We start from the raw sequence: 18733 nt of genomic DNA on the forward strand, positions 1-18733 counted from the left end.
TATCTATGCTAGATTAATGAGATCGATTGATGCTGGAAAATAAAACAATAAAGAATAAAGAATAGGAAAATAAAACAATAAAATAATAAACAATAGGAAAATAAAACAATAAAATAATTAGTAAAAATAACAATATAATAAACAATAGGAAAATAAAATAATAAAATAATAAACTAAACATCCATATACATATAAAAAACAATATGTGTAGAAGATAGTAATGGCGTTGGCCTCGTAGGCCAATGCCAGCAATTACCCCACCGCCCTCCGCAGGAGATATTGATTAAATTACACACACACCCCCAACACCCACACCGTCGATCCCCATTAAATCACCGCCGCCCCCATCGCCCTCGCCTCCCCTGCTTCCACCGCCTCCGCCTCCACCGCCGAAGTCCCCATTGCCGTCGCCTCCACCGCCGAAGTCCCCGTCGCCGTCGTCGTCGCCTCCGCATCCACCCCGGCCACCGCCCCCGTCCCCGTCGCCCTCGCCTCCGCATCCACTCCTAGCCGTCTACCGCCGCCGCTGGTGAGTTCTACTTAGTGTAGTGTAATAGTAGTGTAGAAAATTATCGAATTTTGTGTATACGAGTAGTATAAAATTTTAGTGTAGTTGTAGACTATGATTTTAGATAGTGTAATTTATTAAATTTCTAGTAGTGTACTTGTGGTGAAATAATGTAGTGTAGTTGTAGACTATGATTTTAGATAGTGTAATTTTATTGTATTTCTAGTAGTGTACTTGTGGTGAAAGAATGTATAGTGTAGTTGTAGACTATTGTATTTCTCGTTAATATGCCCATTTTTTACTAACTTGTTTAGTTATATATATATATGCATCGTCACAGATGGCACCGAAGTTTCGTGGTGTGCGACAAAAGGGAAATAAGAACTATGCCACCATTAGGAAGGACAATGTCGTCCACGAACTTGGCCATTGGGACACCCCGGAGTTAGCGGCGCGCGCTTATGATGCCATGGCAGTAGAGTTCTTTCAGGAAGGGGCGAATCTGAACTTCCCTGAGTGTCGTGAGTTCGTGATGTCCCTCGCGCCTAAGGACATGAGGATATGCACTAGGGTTGAGGAGAAGGAGAGCAAAGAGGCCGAGATGTAGTTCTTCGACCCATTGGTGAGCGAGCTTGCGAGAGATGACAAACTCGTGGAGGCCAACAAGATGATGTTACTTCAGTATGCAGCCAGGAAGAGCGCAGAGGAGGATGCCTTGGAGCGTGAGGAGGGTCAGCAGGGGTGTCGTCGTAGGTCGACTAGGCACGACCACGAGGCCGGTCCCTCTGGCCACTAGCTTAGCGCGCGCTACCTATTTCATATGAACTGTTTAACTTTATGCATGTTTTATGTTTGAACTACGCATGGTTTGTAGAACTGTTTTATTACAAGTACGTATGTGTTAATAACTAGTGGGCGGATAGCGCTGGTTTCGTACTAACTGCTTATTATGTTGCTTTATATTTGTGTGCATCTTAATTATGTATGCTTATTTTTCTCAACTTCATGCATGAAAGCAGTAGATGGATGCCCCATGTGAGACCTGTGGTTCGGTGAGATGTCGAAGGGATAAGAAGTTCTTCATAGATCAGCCGAATGACTTCCTCACTAGGACGGTGTGTTTTAGTTGAACATGTTTTGATTGAGTTTCATGCATGACAAGACAATTGTGTAACTAGCTAGTTACTTCTTTCTTTCAATTTTGCTCAGGTCATCCCTTGCGGGGCAAGGCATGACTTCTTAGAGAAGTTTAAAGTTCCAGTTGATGCCACCATCACATTCTAGTATGAAGATGCTGACGGCCCAAAAATTCAATTGTCTTGTCACTAACGATGCAAACTGCACCTGCTTTGGTTGCCCTGGTTGGAAAGCCCTTGCAGATGCTTACAAGACGGAAGCTGGGGAGAGAGCCACGTTGACATCCCTCCGCACCCCCCTCTGCTCACCGATCTTTTAATACCCGTTGATCCCTGCCGATAACATTCCCCCTAGCTGTGCAGAGGTGTTGCTCCTGTTCAGTGTGGAAGTGATGGAAACAACGACAGAGATAGATCTGCCATAAGTAAAATTAGCAATCAAACAAATGGGAACTAGCATGGCAGGTAATATTGAGATAATGAAGCAGCACAAAGGTTGTGGAGGAGCAACTCCACCTTGCTGCTATATGTTAGACCTTTGAACCTGAGCATTGATAGTTGTGGATGACACTAGGAGAGTTGGGACAATTTTCGTTGGTTTATTTCTTACACAATGCCATGCCAACCTGAGGGGTTGGGGTTACATACTTATAGGCTGCTAGCCAGCCAAGCATATGCTGAGATGCTACTAAGATGCCAGTCTAAGATGCTAGTCTAAGATGCCAGTCTAAGATGCTATCCTAACTGCCAGTCCTTGATGGTCAGGAACTCTATCCTAACTGCCACAAGGACCATGTGCTGCAGCCCCACAACGACCCTAGTACACAGACTTATCCAACATTCTCCCCCTAAGTCTTGTACGTCGTCTTGTGGGAGAGTTGAATCATCCCGATCCTGGAGCAAAGCTCGAGGAACTTGACCATCCCAAGAGGCTTGGTGAGCAGGTCTGCGAGCTGGTCCGTGGTGTTGATGTAGCTCGCCTCGATGCTTCCTTCTTCCACACAGCTGCGAATGAAGTGATACCTCAGTTGGATGTGCTTGCTCTGTTCGTGGAACACGGGGTTCTTTGCCAGGGCCAGGGCGGACTTGCTGTCCACCAGGAGCTGCACCGTTCTGGTGTCTTGAGCGAGAAGATCACCAAGCAGTCGAGCGAGCCAGAGCGCCTGAGTGCAGGCGGTGGAGGCCGCTATGTACTCAGCCTCACAGCTGGACAGGGCCACCACCTGCTGCTTGACTGATTGCCAGCTCACAAGGCACTTGCCGAGGAAGAAGAGGATCCCGCTCGTGCTCTTGCTGGTGTCGATGTCGCCGGCGTGGTCGCTGTCGCTGTACCCGACGAAGTGTGCCGCCCCCGGACACCTAGGGTAGTGGAGGCCGTGGTCGAGGGTCCCTGCTATGTAGCGGACGATCCTCTTCACTGCCTGCTGGTGTTCCGACGTCGGTCGCTCCATGAACCGACTGACATAGCCGACGGAGAATGCCAAGTCCGGCCGTGTGTGGGTGAGGTAGCGAAGGCTCCCCACAAGGCGTCGGTACTGCGTAGCATCCCTTCCTCCGTCGTGCTGTCGCGGCTCAGTTTCAGCCTCTCCTCCATCGGAGTGAGAGCTGGGTGGCAGTCGGTGAGCCCAACTAGCTCAACGATGCTCTTGGCGTAGGCGGACTGTCGAAGCGCGATCCCGGAGTGGTCCTGGTGCACCTCAATCCCTAGATAGAAGGAGAGGAGCCCCAGATCACTCATCTGGAAGGTGGCCTTCATGTCTTCCTTGAACGCCGCCACCTCTGCATCTTTGGTGCCGGTGATCACCAAGTCGTCAACATAGACGCCCACCAGCAGGGCATTTCCTCCACTGCCCCGTCGGTAGACGGCAGCCTCATGCGGGCTTTGCTCGAAGCCCATCTTCTTTAGCGTGGAGTCCAGCTTGGCGTTCCACGCCCTAGGTGCCTGCCGTAGGCCATAGAGGGCCTTGCGCAGGCGGAGTACCTTGCCCTCCTGGCCGGGAATCGCAAACCCGGTGGCTGATGCACGTAGACTTCCTCCTTCAAGTCACCGTTGAGGAATGCCGACTTGACATCCATGTGATGGACACGCCAGCCCTCCTGGGCAGCCAGCGCAAGGAGAAGTCGCACGGACTCCATCCGTGCCACTGGAGCGAAGGCGTCGTCGAAGTCGACTCCTTCCTGCTGCAAGAAGCCTCAGGCCACCAGGCGAGCCTTGTGCTTGATGATGGCGCCGGCTCCATCCCTCTTCAGCTTGAACACCCACTTAAGGGTGATTGCGTGGTGACCACGAGGGAGGTTAGCGAGCTCCCAGGTGCGGTTTTGCTCGACCGCATCCATCTCCAACTGCATCGCGGCGCGCCATGCCGCATCTCTCTCGGCCTCTACAAAGCACCGTGGTTCGCCGTCCTCACACGCGAGTTGTAGCTGCGCCTCCAGGTCACGTGCCATCAGTCCCGGCACCGGCTGGTCGCCGAGTAGGTCATCCATCATGCGATACCGCAGCTTTTCGCCTCCATACCACGCGTCGACACGCTCCTCGTCGTGACTCAGCGGGGAAGCGAACTTCATCGGGTTGTGCTCTGCGTGAGCTGGTGCTGATGAAGATGAACCCGGAGTGGTGACCGCCGGGGCTAGAGTATGCGGCGTCGCCAGTTGTGGTGCCGTCGGCGTAGCGGGCACCGGAGTCGATGTAGTTTTGGGGGCCGGGGTAGACGTGCCCGGCGGAGAGGAGCTGCTTGCTCCCCCGGCTTCCTTGAAGTGAGCGTACTCGACAATGAAGTCGTCATACGTCGGCGTCGTGCCGTCGTCCACCGCCTTGTCCCATTGCCACCCTCGCCCTTCGTTGAACACGACGTCTCGCGCCGTGCGCACACGCTGTGTCTTTGGGTCGAGGATGCGGTAGGCCTTTGAGCCCTCCGCGTAGCCGATGAAGACTCCCGGAGTGCTCCTGTCGTCGAGCTTGCCGATGTGGCCGAGCTCCTTAGCGAACGCAAGACAGCCAAAGACCCGCAAATGGGAGACCGCCGGCTTCCGCCCATGCCAGGCCTCATACGGTGTCCTGCCGTCGAGTGCCTTAGTAGGCGAGCGGTTGAGGATGTAGACGGCCGTCAGCACCGCCTCTCCCCAGAAAACAGCCGGCATCCCTCTCTGCTTGAGGAGAGCCCGAGCCATCCCCACAACCGTCTGGTTGCGCCGCTCGACGACTCCGTTTTGCTGCGGGCTGTACGGCGTGGAGTAGTGGCGCTGGATGCCCTCATCGGCGCAGTACGACGCGAATTCAGCCGCCGTGAATTCGCCGCCGTTGTCAGTGCGCAACACGCGCAATTTGCGGCCGCTCTTCGCCTCCACACCAACCTAGGCGCGCCTGATGGCGTCCGCCGCTTCTCCCTTGCTGCCGAGAATCACCGCCCACATGTAGCGAGAGAGATCGTCGATGAGCAGCAGGAAGTAGCGTCGACCTCCTGGTGTGGCTGGCGTCACCGGGCCGCACAAGTCTCCGTGCACGAGCTCCAGCTTCTCCTTGGCCCGAAAACTCGCCTGTTGGGGAAAGGGGAGTCGTCTCTGCTTCGTCAGTACGCAGATGTCGCAGAACTGCTCCACATGGTCGAGGCATGGCAGGCCTCGTACCATCTCCTTGGCACTTAGACGCTTCAGGGCCTCAAAATGAAGGTGCCCAAAGCGCTCATGCCATTGCCACGCCTCGTCGTCCCGACGGACAGCGAGACAGACCGGTTGTGCCACCTGCACATCAAGGACGTAAAGTCGATTTCCACCTCTGGGTACCTTGGCGAGAAGGCGACCCTGGCGATCCCAGATGCGTAGGACCCCATGCTCAATCAGCACGCGTGAGCCGTTCTCATCCAGCTGTCCCAAGCTGATGATGGAGTTCCTTAGCGCGGGGATGTAGTAGACACCGGTGAGCAGCCGGTGCTCTCCCGTCTTGGTGGTGAAGATGACGGAGCCGACGCCCTTAATTTCCACAGCGGAGGCATCCCCAAACTTGACGGAGCCTCGCGCATCGGAATCGAGCTCGGCGAAGAATTCCCTTCGACCGGTCATGTGGTGGGTGGCGCCGGTGTCGAGGCACCACCCCGTAGTCTTGTCCTTCCCGGAGCCATCGCCGAGAAGAGCGTGTGCCTTTGGCTCGTCGAGGTGGATGAGAGCTTTTGCGACTGGTGTCGCTGAAGATAGCTCAATGCTTGCATGCGCCATGAACAGAGCCGTCTCCTCCTCCTTCGCCTGTGCGACGTGAGCCTGGCCTTGTCGTGGTTGCCGACACTCATTGGCCCAATGGCCAAACCGGCCACAGTTGTGGCAGCTGTTGTCTTGTGCCGGCTTGGGCTTGCCAGCGGCGCCGTCCTTGGCGCCTCCGCGGGCGTCACCTTCGGCACGTCCTTGTGCCCTGCCCGGGGGGCCTCTTCGCGTCTTACGCTGCTTGCCACGCTTGCGGCCGCCCGTCGTGGAAGAAGGCTCCCCCTTCTTCCTGTCACCAAGGCTGGCATCCCACGGCTCCCGAGTTAGGAGCAGCTTCCCGCCGGTGGTGATGGGCCCCGAGGAAGGCTGTGGCTCGTCGGTGTCGACGACCTTGAGGCGACCTATCGCCTCCTCGATTGTCATCGTGGAGAGGTCCAGCAAGGACTCGATCGACTGAGCCATCTGCTTGTACTTCTCGGGGATGCACCGAAAGAGCTTCTCGACAGCTCTCTCCTCGGTGTAGGTGGCATCACCAAACTTCACCAACTTCTGCAGCAGAGTGTTGAGACGGAGAGCAAAGTCATCAACGTCCTCACCTGGCTTGAAAGCCAGGCTCTCCCACTCCTTACGAGGTGCCTGCAGAGTGGACTTGCGAGCACAGTCGCTGCCGATGCGTGCCGCGGCGATGGCGTCCCAAGCTTCCTTGGCAGTCCGCTTGCTGGAAAGCGAGAACTGCATCTCGGGCGGGACCGCGGTGATGAGGGCGTCAAGCGCCCGTCGGTCCTCTTGGTGGTCGACGTTGCTGTCCTGGACTGCCTCCCACATGCGCCGCACCTGGAGCCTGACCTTCATGATCCCAGCCCACTCGACGTAGTTGGTTTTAGTGAGGGTAGGCCACCCAGCACTGGGACCAACATCCCTGACCACAGTCCGGACCTCGTAGAGGCCGCGGTCCTGGTCATTGCAGCCGCCGTCGCGGTGCGCACCTCCACCTGGAGCGCGGGCGTGCTCGGCTGCCCACTGCACCGTCCGCTCTTGCGCCACTTTGGCGCGGTCTGCGTCAGCGCCGTCGTCCGCAGGCGCGGAGCTGCAGGAGCCGCCGCGGAGTGCTTTGGCATCCGTCGTAGCCTCACGTGTTGCGTCTGCTGCTGCTGCTTCTAACTCCGCCCTGGCTGCTTCTACCTCCGCTCTGGCTGCTGCCAGCTCCGCTGCAACCAGCCTTGACACCCTTGCTGCCGCAGCAGCTGCTGCTACAGCTGCTCGCACACGCTCCTCTGCCACGGCGCGCTCGGCCTCCTACCGGCGCCGCATGCTCGAGGTAGCCATGTGCTGAGAGCGACCTGCAGACATGGCTCGCTGCAGGGGGGCTGTTGCGTGAAGAGGAGGCTGTTGAAGACGAACTGCTGCTCGACAGTCCGGAGGGAGGAAAGTAGCCAGAGGCAGATAGAGCAGCTGCTTCTACCGACTTGGGCTGCTCGCAAGAAATGCTCAGGGTACAAGATAACGAGGCTCTGATACCACTTGTTAGACCTTTGAACCTGAGCATTGATAGTTGTGGATGACACTAGGAGAGTTGGGACAATTTTCGTTGGTTTATTTCTCACACAATGCCATGCCAACCTGAGGGGTTGAGGTTACATACTTATAGGCTGCTAGCCAGCCAAGCATATGCTGAGATGCTACTAAGATGCCAGTCTAAGATGCTAGTCTAAGATGCCAGTCTAAGATGCTATCCTAACTGCCAGTCCTTGATGGTCAGGAACTCTATCCTAACTGCCACAAGGACCATGTGCTGCAGCCCCACAAGGACCATGTGCTGCAACCCCACAACGACCCTAGTACACAGACTTATCCAACACTATAAAGTGTACATTACAAGTGTTGAAGAAACAACTTCAAATTGCAGAGCTAGATATCGCTCTAGAGGCAAATGTAGGTCGATATGGCAGCAAGAGTTCAATCCAGAACTCCTAGAGCACAAGATCTACTCCAAGATCTTAGATAAGAACAAGTTCTATTATAGGTAGTGGGTACATAGTCTGCCGTTACAAAGTAGAGGTGAGGACCTCTATTTATAGGGCTTTGGGAAGTCTTCACATACTTCTACTTATAGCTGGAACACTCTAGAAAACATTATTTAGCATTTACCTCTCTACTCACAACTACTTATAACTAGAGAACTCTAGAAACAGCAGGTAGGGTAAAGAAAAGAAAAGAAATATGAGACCACAACAGAAGTATCTAGAAGTCGCTAAACAGATTTGACATATGATTATATTTTTCATTTTCCTCATCATTCCGCCCTGTTTGTTTGGAACTCGCCCTCGAGTTATCTTCATAGAGCGCTTCTTTTGGATGGTAGAGAGTCAAGTCTGCGACATTGAAAGTGTTGGATATACCCATGTCGCTTGGAAGATCTATCACGTAAGCATTATCATTTATCTTCCTCGCGATAGAGAAGGGTCAATACCTTTGTTGCCTATGTTTCCCTTTAACACCTAAAGGTAGCCTCTTTTTTCGGAGGTATACCATCACCTTATCACCAACTTGGAATGATTTCGGCCTCCTTTTTGCAGTCAGCAAGTTGTTTATATTTCTGATTTTGTGCTTCCAAAACACCGCGAATCTCTTCAAATAACTCAGTGTAATTATCAACAAAGAACAATGTTGATTTTGAGTTTCCCCTTGAGGGTAGCTTCACCAGGTCCACCACATGTGTTGGAACTTTAGCGTAGACAATGAAAAAAGGACTCCTTCCTGTGGATCCATGCTTGGAGTTATTGTAGGAGAACTCTGCAAGAGATAAAACCAAATCCCATTGTCCCTTTCTTTCTCCCCAAATGCAACGGATCAGATTACCCAAAAATTTGTTCACCACTTCTGTTTGTCCATCTGTTTGTGGATGAGCAGTGCTAGAAAATTTCAATTCGGTGTTGAATTGCTTCCACAAAGTGAGCCAAAATGCAGCAAGAAACTTGCTATCACGGTCTGAGACAATGGACCTTGGAACTCCATGAAGTCTAACCACTTCTCGGAAGAATAGGTTTGCCACATGATGAGCATCCGTTGTCTTGCAGCATGGGATGAAATGAGCCATCTTAGAGAATCTATCCACGACCACAAATACAGCATCACTTCCTCGTCTTGTTCTTGGCAAGCCCAAGACGAAGTCCATAGAGATGTCCTCCCATGGAGCAACAGGAATAGGCAAAGGCATGTATAACCCTGTGTTCTGGACTTGGCCTTTGCAGGCTTGACATATGGGGCACCGCTGAACAAACTTGCCAGCATCCCTCTTTAGTTGTGGCCAAAAGTAGCGAGCTTTCAGGTTAGCGATAGTCTTGTCCCGTCCAATATGGCCACTAAGATCACTTGAATGGAGTTCTCTAATTAGTTTTTCACGCAGAGAACTCCTTGTGATGGTCATTTTTGAAGAGATAGCCATCATGCACCAAATAGTCGTCACCTAATGGCTGGCCCTCATGTGCTTCACCCAAACATGGCCAAAGTCTTCATCATCCTCATACAACTCTCGCGAAACCTTCCCTCTTTACCTTCAATTGCATCTGAAAGTGATTTGTATACTTTATTGTGACCATCCCTCGTCGGTTGCCCGCGGGGCCTACTATCAAGAAGTGTATCCACGGCTTCTTGTACCATTTTTCCTGGCACATTACTAAATCTGCTGGCGCTAATTCACTTCTTTTTAATAGATCCTGATCAATAAAATACTTAGGTTTTTTTATAGTGCTGATCGAATTCGATAAATTTTTACTTCGCATAAGTTCGGGTAAGAGAGTAACTGAGACTGCCGATACTAGGTTTAGAGAAACTATACCATAGTTCTATCCTCAAACTAGGGTTAGGGTTCCTTTATTTGATCCATGCCTGGAAGTTCAGCTTCAAAAGAAGTCAAGAGGCATGCACGACGACTCAAAGCATCGGCCACTTGGTTAGTTGTCCCAGATTTATGCACGATGAGATAGTTAAACCTCTCTAGATATGATGCCCATCTCGCTAGCATGCGGTCAACATGCTTTTGATTTCTAAAATGCTTCAATGATTGATGGTCACTATATACGATGAACTCTTTTGGCAGCAAATAAACTTCCCAAGTTTTCAAGGCTTTGAAAACGGTGTACAATTCTTGCTGATAGGTGCTCCATTTCTGCCTATCTTCGCTTAACTTCTCAATAAAGAAAGCAATGGGCTTCCTTTCTTGAGATAGAACAGCTCCAATGCCTACTCCACTCGCATCACACTCCAACTCGAAAGTCTTGTTGAAATCAGGTAGCACCAAGACAAGAGCTTGTGAGAGTTTTTGCTTGATCTCATTGAAACTAGTTTTAGCCGCTTCTGTCCATCGAAACTTTCCTTTCTTCAAGCACTCGGTAATTGGTGCCATGATAGTGCTGAAATTCTTCACAAATCGTCTAGGCCATGAAAACTTCTTACCTGAGAAATTGTCTTTGGAGTTGGCCATTCTCGGATCGCTTCAACCTTGGGAGTCATCAACATGAATACTGTCACACGTTACGACGAAGCCTAGGAAAAGAAGTTGTGTTTGCACGAAAACACATTTCTTCAAGTTGACGTAGAGCTCATTTTCCCTTGGTACTTCTAGCAACTTCCGAATGTGATCAAAGTGTTCATCATCATCCTTGCTATAGATCAAGATGTCATCGAAATAGACCACAACAAAGTGGGATAAGAAGGGTCGAAGGACTTGATTCATCAAGTGCATAAAGGTACTTGGTGCATTTGAGAGTCCAAATGGCATGATTAGTCATTCAAACAACCCTTCTTTTGACTTAAAGGCTGTTTTCCATTCATCCCCGGGTCTGATACGGATTTGATGATATCCACTTCTTAAATCTAGCTTTGTGAACACTCTTGCTCCACTAAGTTGATCCAACATATCATCTAGACGGGGAATAGGGAATCTATACCTTACAGTGATCTTGTTAATGGCTCTACTGTCCATACACATGCGCCAAGATCCATCTTTCTTTGGCGTGAGCAGGGCTGGTACAGCACATGGGCTAATACTTTCTCGAATGTGCCCCTTTTGCAGCAATTCCTCCACTTTCTCCTTCAATATATCATGCTCTTTTGGGCTCATTCGATAGTGTGGAAGATTAGGAAGACTTGCTCCCGGAATTAAGTCGATTCTATGTTGAATTCCTCTCACCGGTGGCAGGCCTTGTGGCTCTTCAAGTATGTTCTGAAATTCTGCCAATAAACCACGTACCTTTGCTGGAATTTCAACAGTCAGGTGCTCTTCTCCTTTTACAACAAGTGCAGCACACATATCTGCCTCCTTCAAGTCTTCCATAAACTCATGAGAGGTATGGGAGATAACTAACATAGTTTTCCCCTCCTCCTTGGAGGTATTACCTTCAGTTTTGTTTGGTAAAATAATGATCTTTCTCTTGTTCCAAATGAAAGAGTAAGAATTTGTGCAGGAAAGACCGATCGCGAAGTTCCTTCCTAGCTTGGCCTCCACGGTCCCTCTTATCTTTACCGTTCGTTTGCCTCAGGATTTGTGCAGGAAAGCAGAATCACGAGCGCGCAGCTGTTCGCTGCACTTTCATTAGCTGATGCGGTCCAGTCTTGTCATGTCTGTGAACTGAAACGTTGCTGCAGCAGCAGGCTTTCTTGCTATGAGACAAACTCATACTAGTTGACCTGATGTCCAGCATCAAGCTCCCATGCAAGTTGCAACTATTATAATACTTTTGTACTAGAGTATCACATTCTATAGAAAAGAAAAACACATTTCTTCATTCTTTTGTACGAGAAGTTGGACTAGGTTATCATCTGAATATTTTGTTGCAAATTACAATGAGGAAAAAAGTTTCATGTTGACAATCAAATGTCTACCTCTACATCTCTCACCACATGCCCGAATAGAAATTATAAATTATATGCTTAATATATGATGTACTGAATTTATATGCTAAATAGAAATTATAAAATCCCCACAATTTATTGTGTCAAATATATGATGCAATACCAACTCTCTCTCTACATATCTCTCTCGGAGGGAGGAGGCAAGGGATATAAGGCAGCAGTAATTTTGAGACCATGATTTTTTTCTAGATGACGATGTGGCTTCTCATGTGGTTCACAGAGGATCCCGCTGAAACGTTCTTAGGATCAACTCCATTTATTACTGCGTGATGGAATCCACGGGTCCAAACAACACAAGAATGGACAAAAGCATGCCAGACTAGTCTGACGGACCCGTCATGTCGTGTACAGTACCCTGACTCGCGCCAGACCATTAAGCGCTGAGCGCCAGACACAGCTTCTAAACTTCCGTTCCTGGGCACACATCTCTATGCATCGAGGCCCATATTGAACGCCTAAGATAGTGGGTACCGCGTAGCTCGCGCTACAAAAAACCGCTCTCAAGACCGATCTGATAGGAAGAGGAGATATAATATACTTAACATTAACAAGCCTTGAAGTTTGGGGTTGTAACTTAAACTCGGCATTGAGTTCAGGATTGTAATGTGCACTTCCCTCAACAATACTCCCTCCATAAAGATCTAAACGCTCTTATATTTCTTTAGAGGGAGTACAAGTCTAACTGTGTTACAGGCGCAATCTCAGGACGATCGCAAATTCAGCCTGTGTGTATTCCGGCAGTGGTTGGACAAAAAGAATGCGGGTCAGGTGTGCGCAGCAATTGTACACAACTAACATAAAGAGTCCACTGTTCACCTGCAGCCTATCATTGCCAACGCTAATTTTCAGTTAAGCAAAACTTCATGCCAGGCTAACTACCACATGGAACAAAACTAATCTCACCATTTGCATCATAGAAACAATCCAAGCACATAAGGACCAAAAGGGACTACCCATAAAGCATCAGGCTGAACCAACAGCATGTATAAATCAGGAATAACCTCCACGCGTATATGGATAATTGGAGATCATGGACGGCTCACCTTCTTGACGGCGAGGGAATGGGACGTGCGCATGGGGTCGCTGCTCACACGCTCAAACACGGCCAGATCTCGGAGCCGCTCCCTCTGCGCTCTCTCTGTAGCTGCAACAGAAACATTAGCAACAATGAGTTTAAACGTCAACCAATTGATGAAGCTAGACCACTGATCGCGTAATTTCGTCGAACAGATGGTCGCGTCAGCTCCGCGAGAACCCGGTGGGGAGCTTCGGTTCTCCGAACAGGTCAACGGCTCCGTGCAGGCTGAGAGAAATTGGACGAAGGGTGTTACCCGGGCACATGTCGGGACAGGTGCCCACGATCGGCTGGGCGTCGCTGGGGATGACCGCGGCGGCGGGGGCGGTGGAGGGAGGAGGTTGTGTGGAGGGGCGGCCGCGGTCTTCACACCGGCCCGGCCATCCTCGGCCTCGGGCGTTGCCGCGCGCGTAGCTCCGGCCCCGATTGCCCGCCCCGTCGCGCCGATCCATGCTCGGTTGAGAAGGAGCTTCGCCCCGTGCCGCGATCTCGGGGATAGCTCGGTAATTTGTCACCCATGGAAACGCGACGCTGGCTGAGGGCAGCGTGTTTGGTTCAGGGGAATTAGAGATGTCGAATGGGAGTTGAGGAGTAAGGAGATTAAAAATTTACTGTTTGATTAGAAAGAATGAGAGTTTAAGTGGGAAGGAAACTGGGAGTTGGGGAAGCCAATTCCCACCGATTTTTTCTCAGGGAGTACCCTGTTAATTCGTGAGGAGAGTTTATCCCACGACAATTCCCATCATATGCCAAACAAGGGAATGGGAGTAAAAATCTACTTCCCATGCCTAATCCCTTCATAAACACCCTTGTGCAAACTATCATTCCCTTACCCAAGTGTTTACCAAACAGGCTGTGGTTGATAAGACAATCTTATCTTAAGTCTTGCATGTAATTTAGAGATGACAAAAAAGTATGTCTATAATGGGTTATATCTTAGCCTTATCTTCAATAACTAGCAATTCCTTGAAACATGGAGAGACAAATTGTGCTAAAAGATCATCTCTTGTCTTATTTTAAATAAGAGAAGACAAGTCTTTTCTTACGAGTTCTCTCTCCTTCACCTCATCATTTATCCTACGTGGCACTCCTAAGATAGCATTATTGTACATGCCCTGAGTGTAGTGTGTGGTTGCGACGAAAACTCGCTGGCGCGGACGAGCTTTTTCTCGAGTACCATGAGTGTGTGTACTGCTCTCTATTTCTAATTTCTAATGTTTGAGTTGGTTCAATAGTATTCATGGTTTATTTTCGTTCCATCATTTTTAACCATTTTATTTCGCTGGTTTTTTTCGTCCTTTCCCCACTCTATTGGTTTAGTTTCGCATGTCCTATCACACAACGAAAAAAATCTGAATAGATCAGAACTTTTCATGCTGACGTAAGTCATTTAAGTAATATCTTTATGTGAAAGAATCAATTACGATCAATCTCTAAAAATCAAATTTAAATTAATTACCTTAAATCGTTTCATCACATTAATATTTTTTCGCGAATACGCTAAGGATGCATATCTTTGCATTGATAGAAGGAGAGTGTTTACAGCATGAGATTAGGACGACCCACTATGCCATGTACACAAAAGGGAGGCATGGAAGTGGACGTCGAGCAAACAGACGGGGTTGCTCATCCCCAAGAAAACTCAAGCCTATCGCTCAGGGAAGATGTTGGTGATCGCGGCGGCGCCGGCCTGGGCCCAGAGGCGCGCTTCGTCCTTGATGGTGGAGCACAGGTGGGAGACAGAGGGTCAGTCCCCGTCGAAGGTGCATTTGTTCCTATGCTTCCAGATCCACCAAGCGGTGAGGATGATGAGGGAGGATAGTCCTTTTCGCGTGGCCGCGGGCGCGAGAGCACAAGAGGAGGCCCACCAGGTAAGGAAGTCGGTGTCTCCGGTCGGCAGATCAGCGGGGAAGCGAGCCCAAGCAAGAACATCGTACCACACCTGGCGGGAGAAGGAGCAGCCAGCCAGCAGGTGTTGCATCATCTCATCTTCTTGGTCACAGAGGGCACAGGCGGGCTCATGGGGCAGGCCATGTCTCGCGAGACGTTCGGCCGTCCAGCACCTATCTTGGAGGGCAAGCCACATGAAGAACTTGACGTGAAGCGGAGCCCATGATTTCCACGTGAGCTTCCAGTGTGGTTCCTCACAGGCACCACGGAAAAGGGCCTGGTAGCACGAGCTGGCAGAATAGGTGCCTGAAGAGGTCCAGCGCCAACGTATGGTGTCCGGAGAGTCGGTAAGCTGAAAGTGCTGAAGCGCCCGCCAAAGCTGCACATACTGCACCATGGCCTTCGGGTCGAGAGCGCCATGGATGTCATGAACCCAGGAGCGTTGGGATAGACCATCTCGGATCGTGCGAATCTCGCGCCTTCTCTTCGGGATCAGTTGAAAGAGCTGAGGAGCGATCTCGGAGACCGAACGACCGGCAATCCAGTGGTCAGTCCAGAACATGCACTTGTCACCTCGGCCAACGCTCCAAGTGGTCGAGGCACGGAAGATGGCGCCGACAATGGCATCGTGCGGGATATGCAAGTGGCTCCAGGGGCGCGAGGGATCGGTGCCCTGAAGCCAAAGCCAGCGAGCACGGAGGGCGATGCCCACATCCTGTAGGTCGCGGACGCCCAGCCCGCCAAGATGAATAGGCCGGCAAACTCGCTGCCAGTTGACCATACATTGACCGCCATTGGCATCCTTGAATCCGGCCCAGAGGAATCCACGGATGATGCGCTTGACCTTCTTGAGAATGGTATGGTTGAGGGCGATGGTCGTGAGGAAGTGAGTAGGGATAGCGCAAAGGACATGGCGAACGAGAGCCAGCCGGTCACCACGAGAGAGCATGGATGCGCGCCATGTAGATAACTTCCGCTCGAGCTTGAGCACGATGGGCAGCAGGCTGGACGAAGACGGCTTGCAGATTGAGAGAGGTAGACCCAGGTATTGCACAGGGAACTGCGTTACGGGGCAGTTCATCACATTAATTAGAAAACAAATAACCAATTTTAAGAAATCTCATTATTAAAGCATTTATGTACCTACTTAATTTGTAATGGAATATTATCTTATTATTAAAGTATTTATATACCTATTTAATTTGTAATCGAATATTATCCAATGGCAGCAAACAAATGTGGACGCCTAATCTCATTTCCGTCGTCCTGCCCTACCGCTCGAAGAGTCCGAGCGCCGACACCACCACGTAGCCTCGTGCCCTACCCCATCCCGGATTCCTCCCTCTCCCTTACTCTCTATCTCTCGTGCACGCTCACGCAGGGGATGGCCGCTCGGTCGCTCCCTGTTGGGGAACGTAGCAATTTCCAAAAAATTCCTACGCACACGCAAGATCATGGTGATGCATAGCAACGAGAGGGGAGAGCGTTGTCCACGTACCCTCGTAGACTGAAAGCGGAAGCGTTATAACAACGCGGTTGATGTAGTCGTATGTCTTCACGGCCCGACCGATCAAGCACCGAAACTACGGCACCTCCGAGTTCTAGCACACGTTCAGCTCGATGACGATCCCGGGACTCCGATCCAACAGAATGTCGGGGAAGAGTTCCGTCAGCATGACGGCGTGGTGACGATCTTGATGTTCTACCGTCGCAGGGCTTCGCCTAAGCACCGCTACAATATTATCGAGGATTATGGTGGAGGGGGGCACCGCACACGGCTAAGAGATCAATGATCAATTGTTGTGTCTCTGGGGTGCCCCCTGCCCCCGTATATAAAGGAGCAAGGGGGGAGGCGGACGGCCTAGGAGGAGGGTGCGCCAAGGGGGGAGTCCTACTCCCACCGGGAGTAGGACTCCTCCTTCCCTTGCTGGAGTAGGAGAGAAGGAAAGAGGGGGAGAGGAACAAGGAAAAGGGGGCTGCACCCCTTGTCCAATTCGGACCAGAGGGGGGGCGCGTGCCTCCTTCCTTTTGGCCTGTCTCCTCTATTCCTGTATGGCCCAATAAGGCCCATATACTCCCCGGCGAATTCCCGTAACTCTTCGGTACTCTGAAAAATACCCGAATCACTCGGAACCTTTCCGATGTCCGAATATAGTCATTGAATATATCGATCTTTACGTCTCGACCATTTTGAGACTCCTCGTCATGTCCCCGATCTCATCCGGGACTCCGAACTCCTTCGGTACATCAAAACTCATAAACTCATAATATAACTGTCATCGAAACCTTAAGCGTGCAAACCCTACGGGTTCGAGAACAATGTAGACATGACCGAGACACGTCTCCGGTCAATAACCAACAGCGGAACTTGGATGCTCATATTGGCTCCCACATATTCTACGAAGATCTTTATCGGTCAAACCGCATAACAACATACGTTGTTCCCTTTGTCATCGGTATGTTACTTGCCCGAGATTCGATCTTCGGTATCTCAATACCTAGTTCAATCTCGTTACCGGCAAGTCTCTTTACTCGTTCCGTAATACATCATCCCGCAACTAACTCATTAGTTGCAATGCTTGTAAGGCTTATAGTGATGTGCATTACCGAGTGGCCCAGAGATACCTCTCCGACAATCGGAGTGACAAATCCTAATCTCGAAATACGCCAACCCAAGAAGTACCTTCGGAGACACCTGTAGAGCACCTTTATAATCACCCAGTTACGTTGTGACGTTTGGTGGCACACAAAGTGTTCCTCCAGTAAACGGGAGTTGCATAATCTCATAGTCATAGGAACATGTATAAGTCATGAAGAAAGCAATAGCAACAAACTAAACGATCAAGTGCTAAGCTAACGAAATGGGTCAAGTCAATCACATCATTCTCCTAATGATGTGATCCCGTTAATCAAATGACAACTCATGTCTATGGTTAGGAAACATAACCATCTTTGATCAATGAGCTAGTCAAGTAGAGGTATACTAGTGACATTCTATTTGTCTATGTATTCACACATGTATCATGTTTCCGGTTAATACAATTCTAGCATGAATAATAAACATTTATCATGATATGAGGAAATAAATAATAACTTTATTATTGCCTCTAGGGCATATTTCCTTCAGTCTCCCACTTGCACTAGAGTCAATAATCTAGTTCACATCGCCATGTGATTTAATACCAATAGTTCACATCACCATGTGATTAACACCCATAGTTCACATCGACATGTGACCAACACCCAAAGGGTTTACTAGAGTCAATAATCTAGTTCACATCGCTACGTGATTAACACCCAAAGAGTACTAAAGCGTGATCATGTTTTGCTTGTGAGAGAAGTTTAGTCAACGGGCCTGCCACATTCAGATCCGTACGTATTTTGCAAATTTCTATGTCAACAATGCTCTGCACGGAGCTACTCTAGCTAATTGCTCCCACTTCCAATATATATCCAGATTGAGACTTAGAGTCATCTGGATCAGTGTCAAAACTTGCATCGACGTAACCCTTTGCGATGAACCTTTTGTCACCTCCATAATCGAGAAACATATCCCTATTCCACTAAGGATAATTTTGACCAATGTCCAGTGATCTACTCCTAGATCACTATTGTACTCCGTTGCCAAACTCAGGGCAGGGTATACAATAGGTCTGGTACACAGCATGGCATACTTTATAGAACCTATGGCTGAGGCATAGGGAATGACTTTCATTCTCTTCTATCTTCTGCCGTGGTCGGGTTTTGAGTCTTACTCAACTTCACACCTTGTAACACTGGCAAGAACTCCTTTTTGACTGTTCCATTTTGAACTACTTCAAAATCTTGTCAAGGTATGTACTCATTGAAAAACTTATCAAGCGTCTTGATCTATCTCTATAGATCTTGATGCTCAATATGTAAGCAGCTTCACCGAGGTCTTTCTTTGAAAAACTCCTTTCAAACATTCCTTTATGCTTTACAGAATAATTCTACATTATCTACGATCAACAATATGTCATTCACATATACTTATCA

At 49.7% G+C, this 18733-nt stretch overlaps 1 protein-coding gene across 5 annotated transcripts in view; it reads right to left on the reverse strand.

The window, feature by feature from the left end:
- The window catches only part of LOC123085828 (SAC3 family protein C), a 38737-nt gene extending 25320 nt beyond the window's left edge, over positions 1-13417 (reverse strand). For 2 of the 5 annotated variants that reach the window (XR_006439960.1, XR_006439961.1), the window contains exons 1-2: positions 13083-13417; positions 12795-12895 (exon numbers count right to left, since the gene is read on the reverse strand). Coding sequence is in view for 3 of the 5 variants with exons in the window: in XM_044507534.1 (XP_044363469.1) it covers positions 12795-12895; positions 13083-13278 (297 nt within the window). In the remaining 2 variants the exon portion in view is untranslated. The remainder of the gene's footprint in view (positions 1-12794; positions 12896-13082) is intronic. The other 3 variants (XM_044507534.1, XM_044507532.1, XM_044507533.1) reach the window with 2 other exon arrangements.
- Between the last annotated feature and the right edge of the window lie 5316 nt (positions 13418-18733).

This window comes from Triticum aestivum, chromosome 4A, assembly GCF_018294505.1.
Source record: "Triticum aestivum cultivar Chinese Spring chromosome 4A, IWGSC CS RefSeq v2.1, whole genome shotgun sequence".
Classification (NCBI taxonomy): Eukaryota; Viridiplantae; Streptophyta; class Magnoliopsida; order Poales; family Poaceae; genus Triticum; species Triticum aestivum.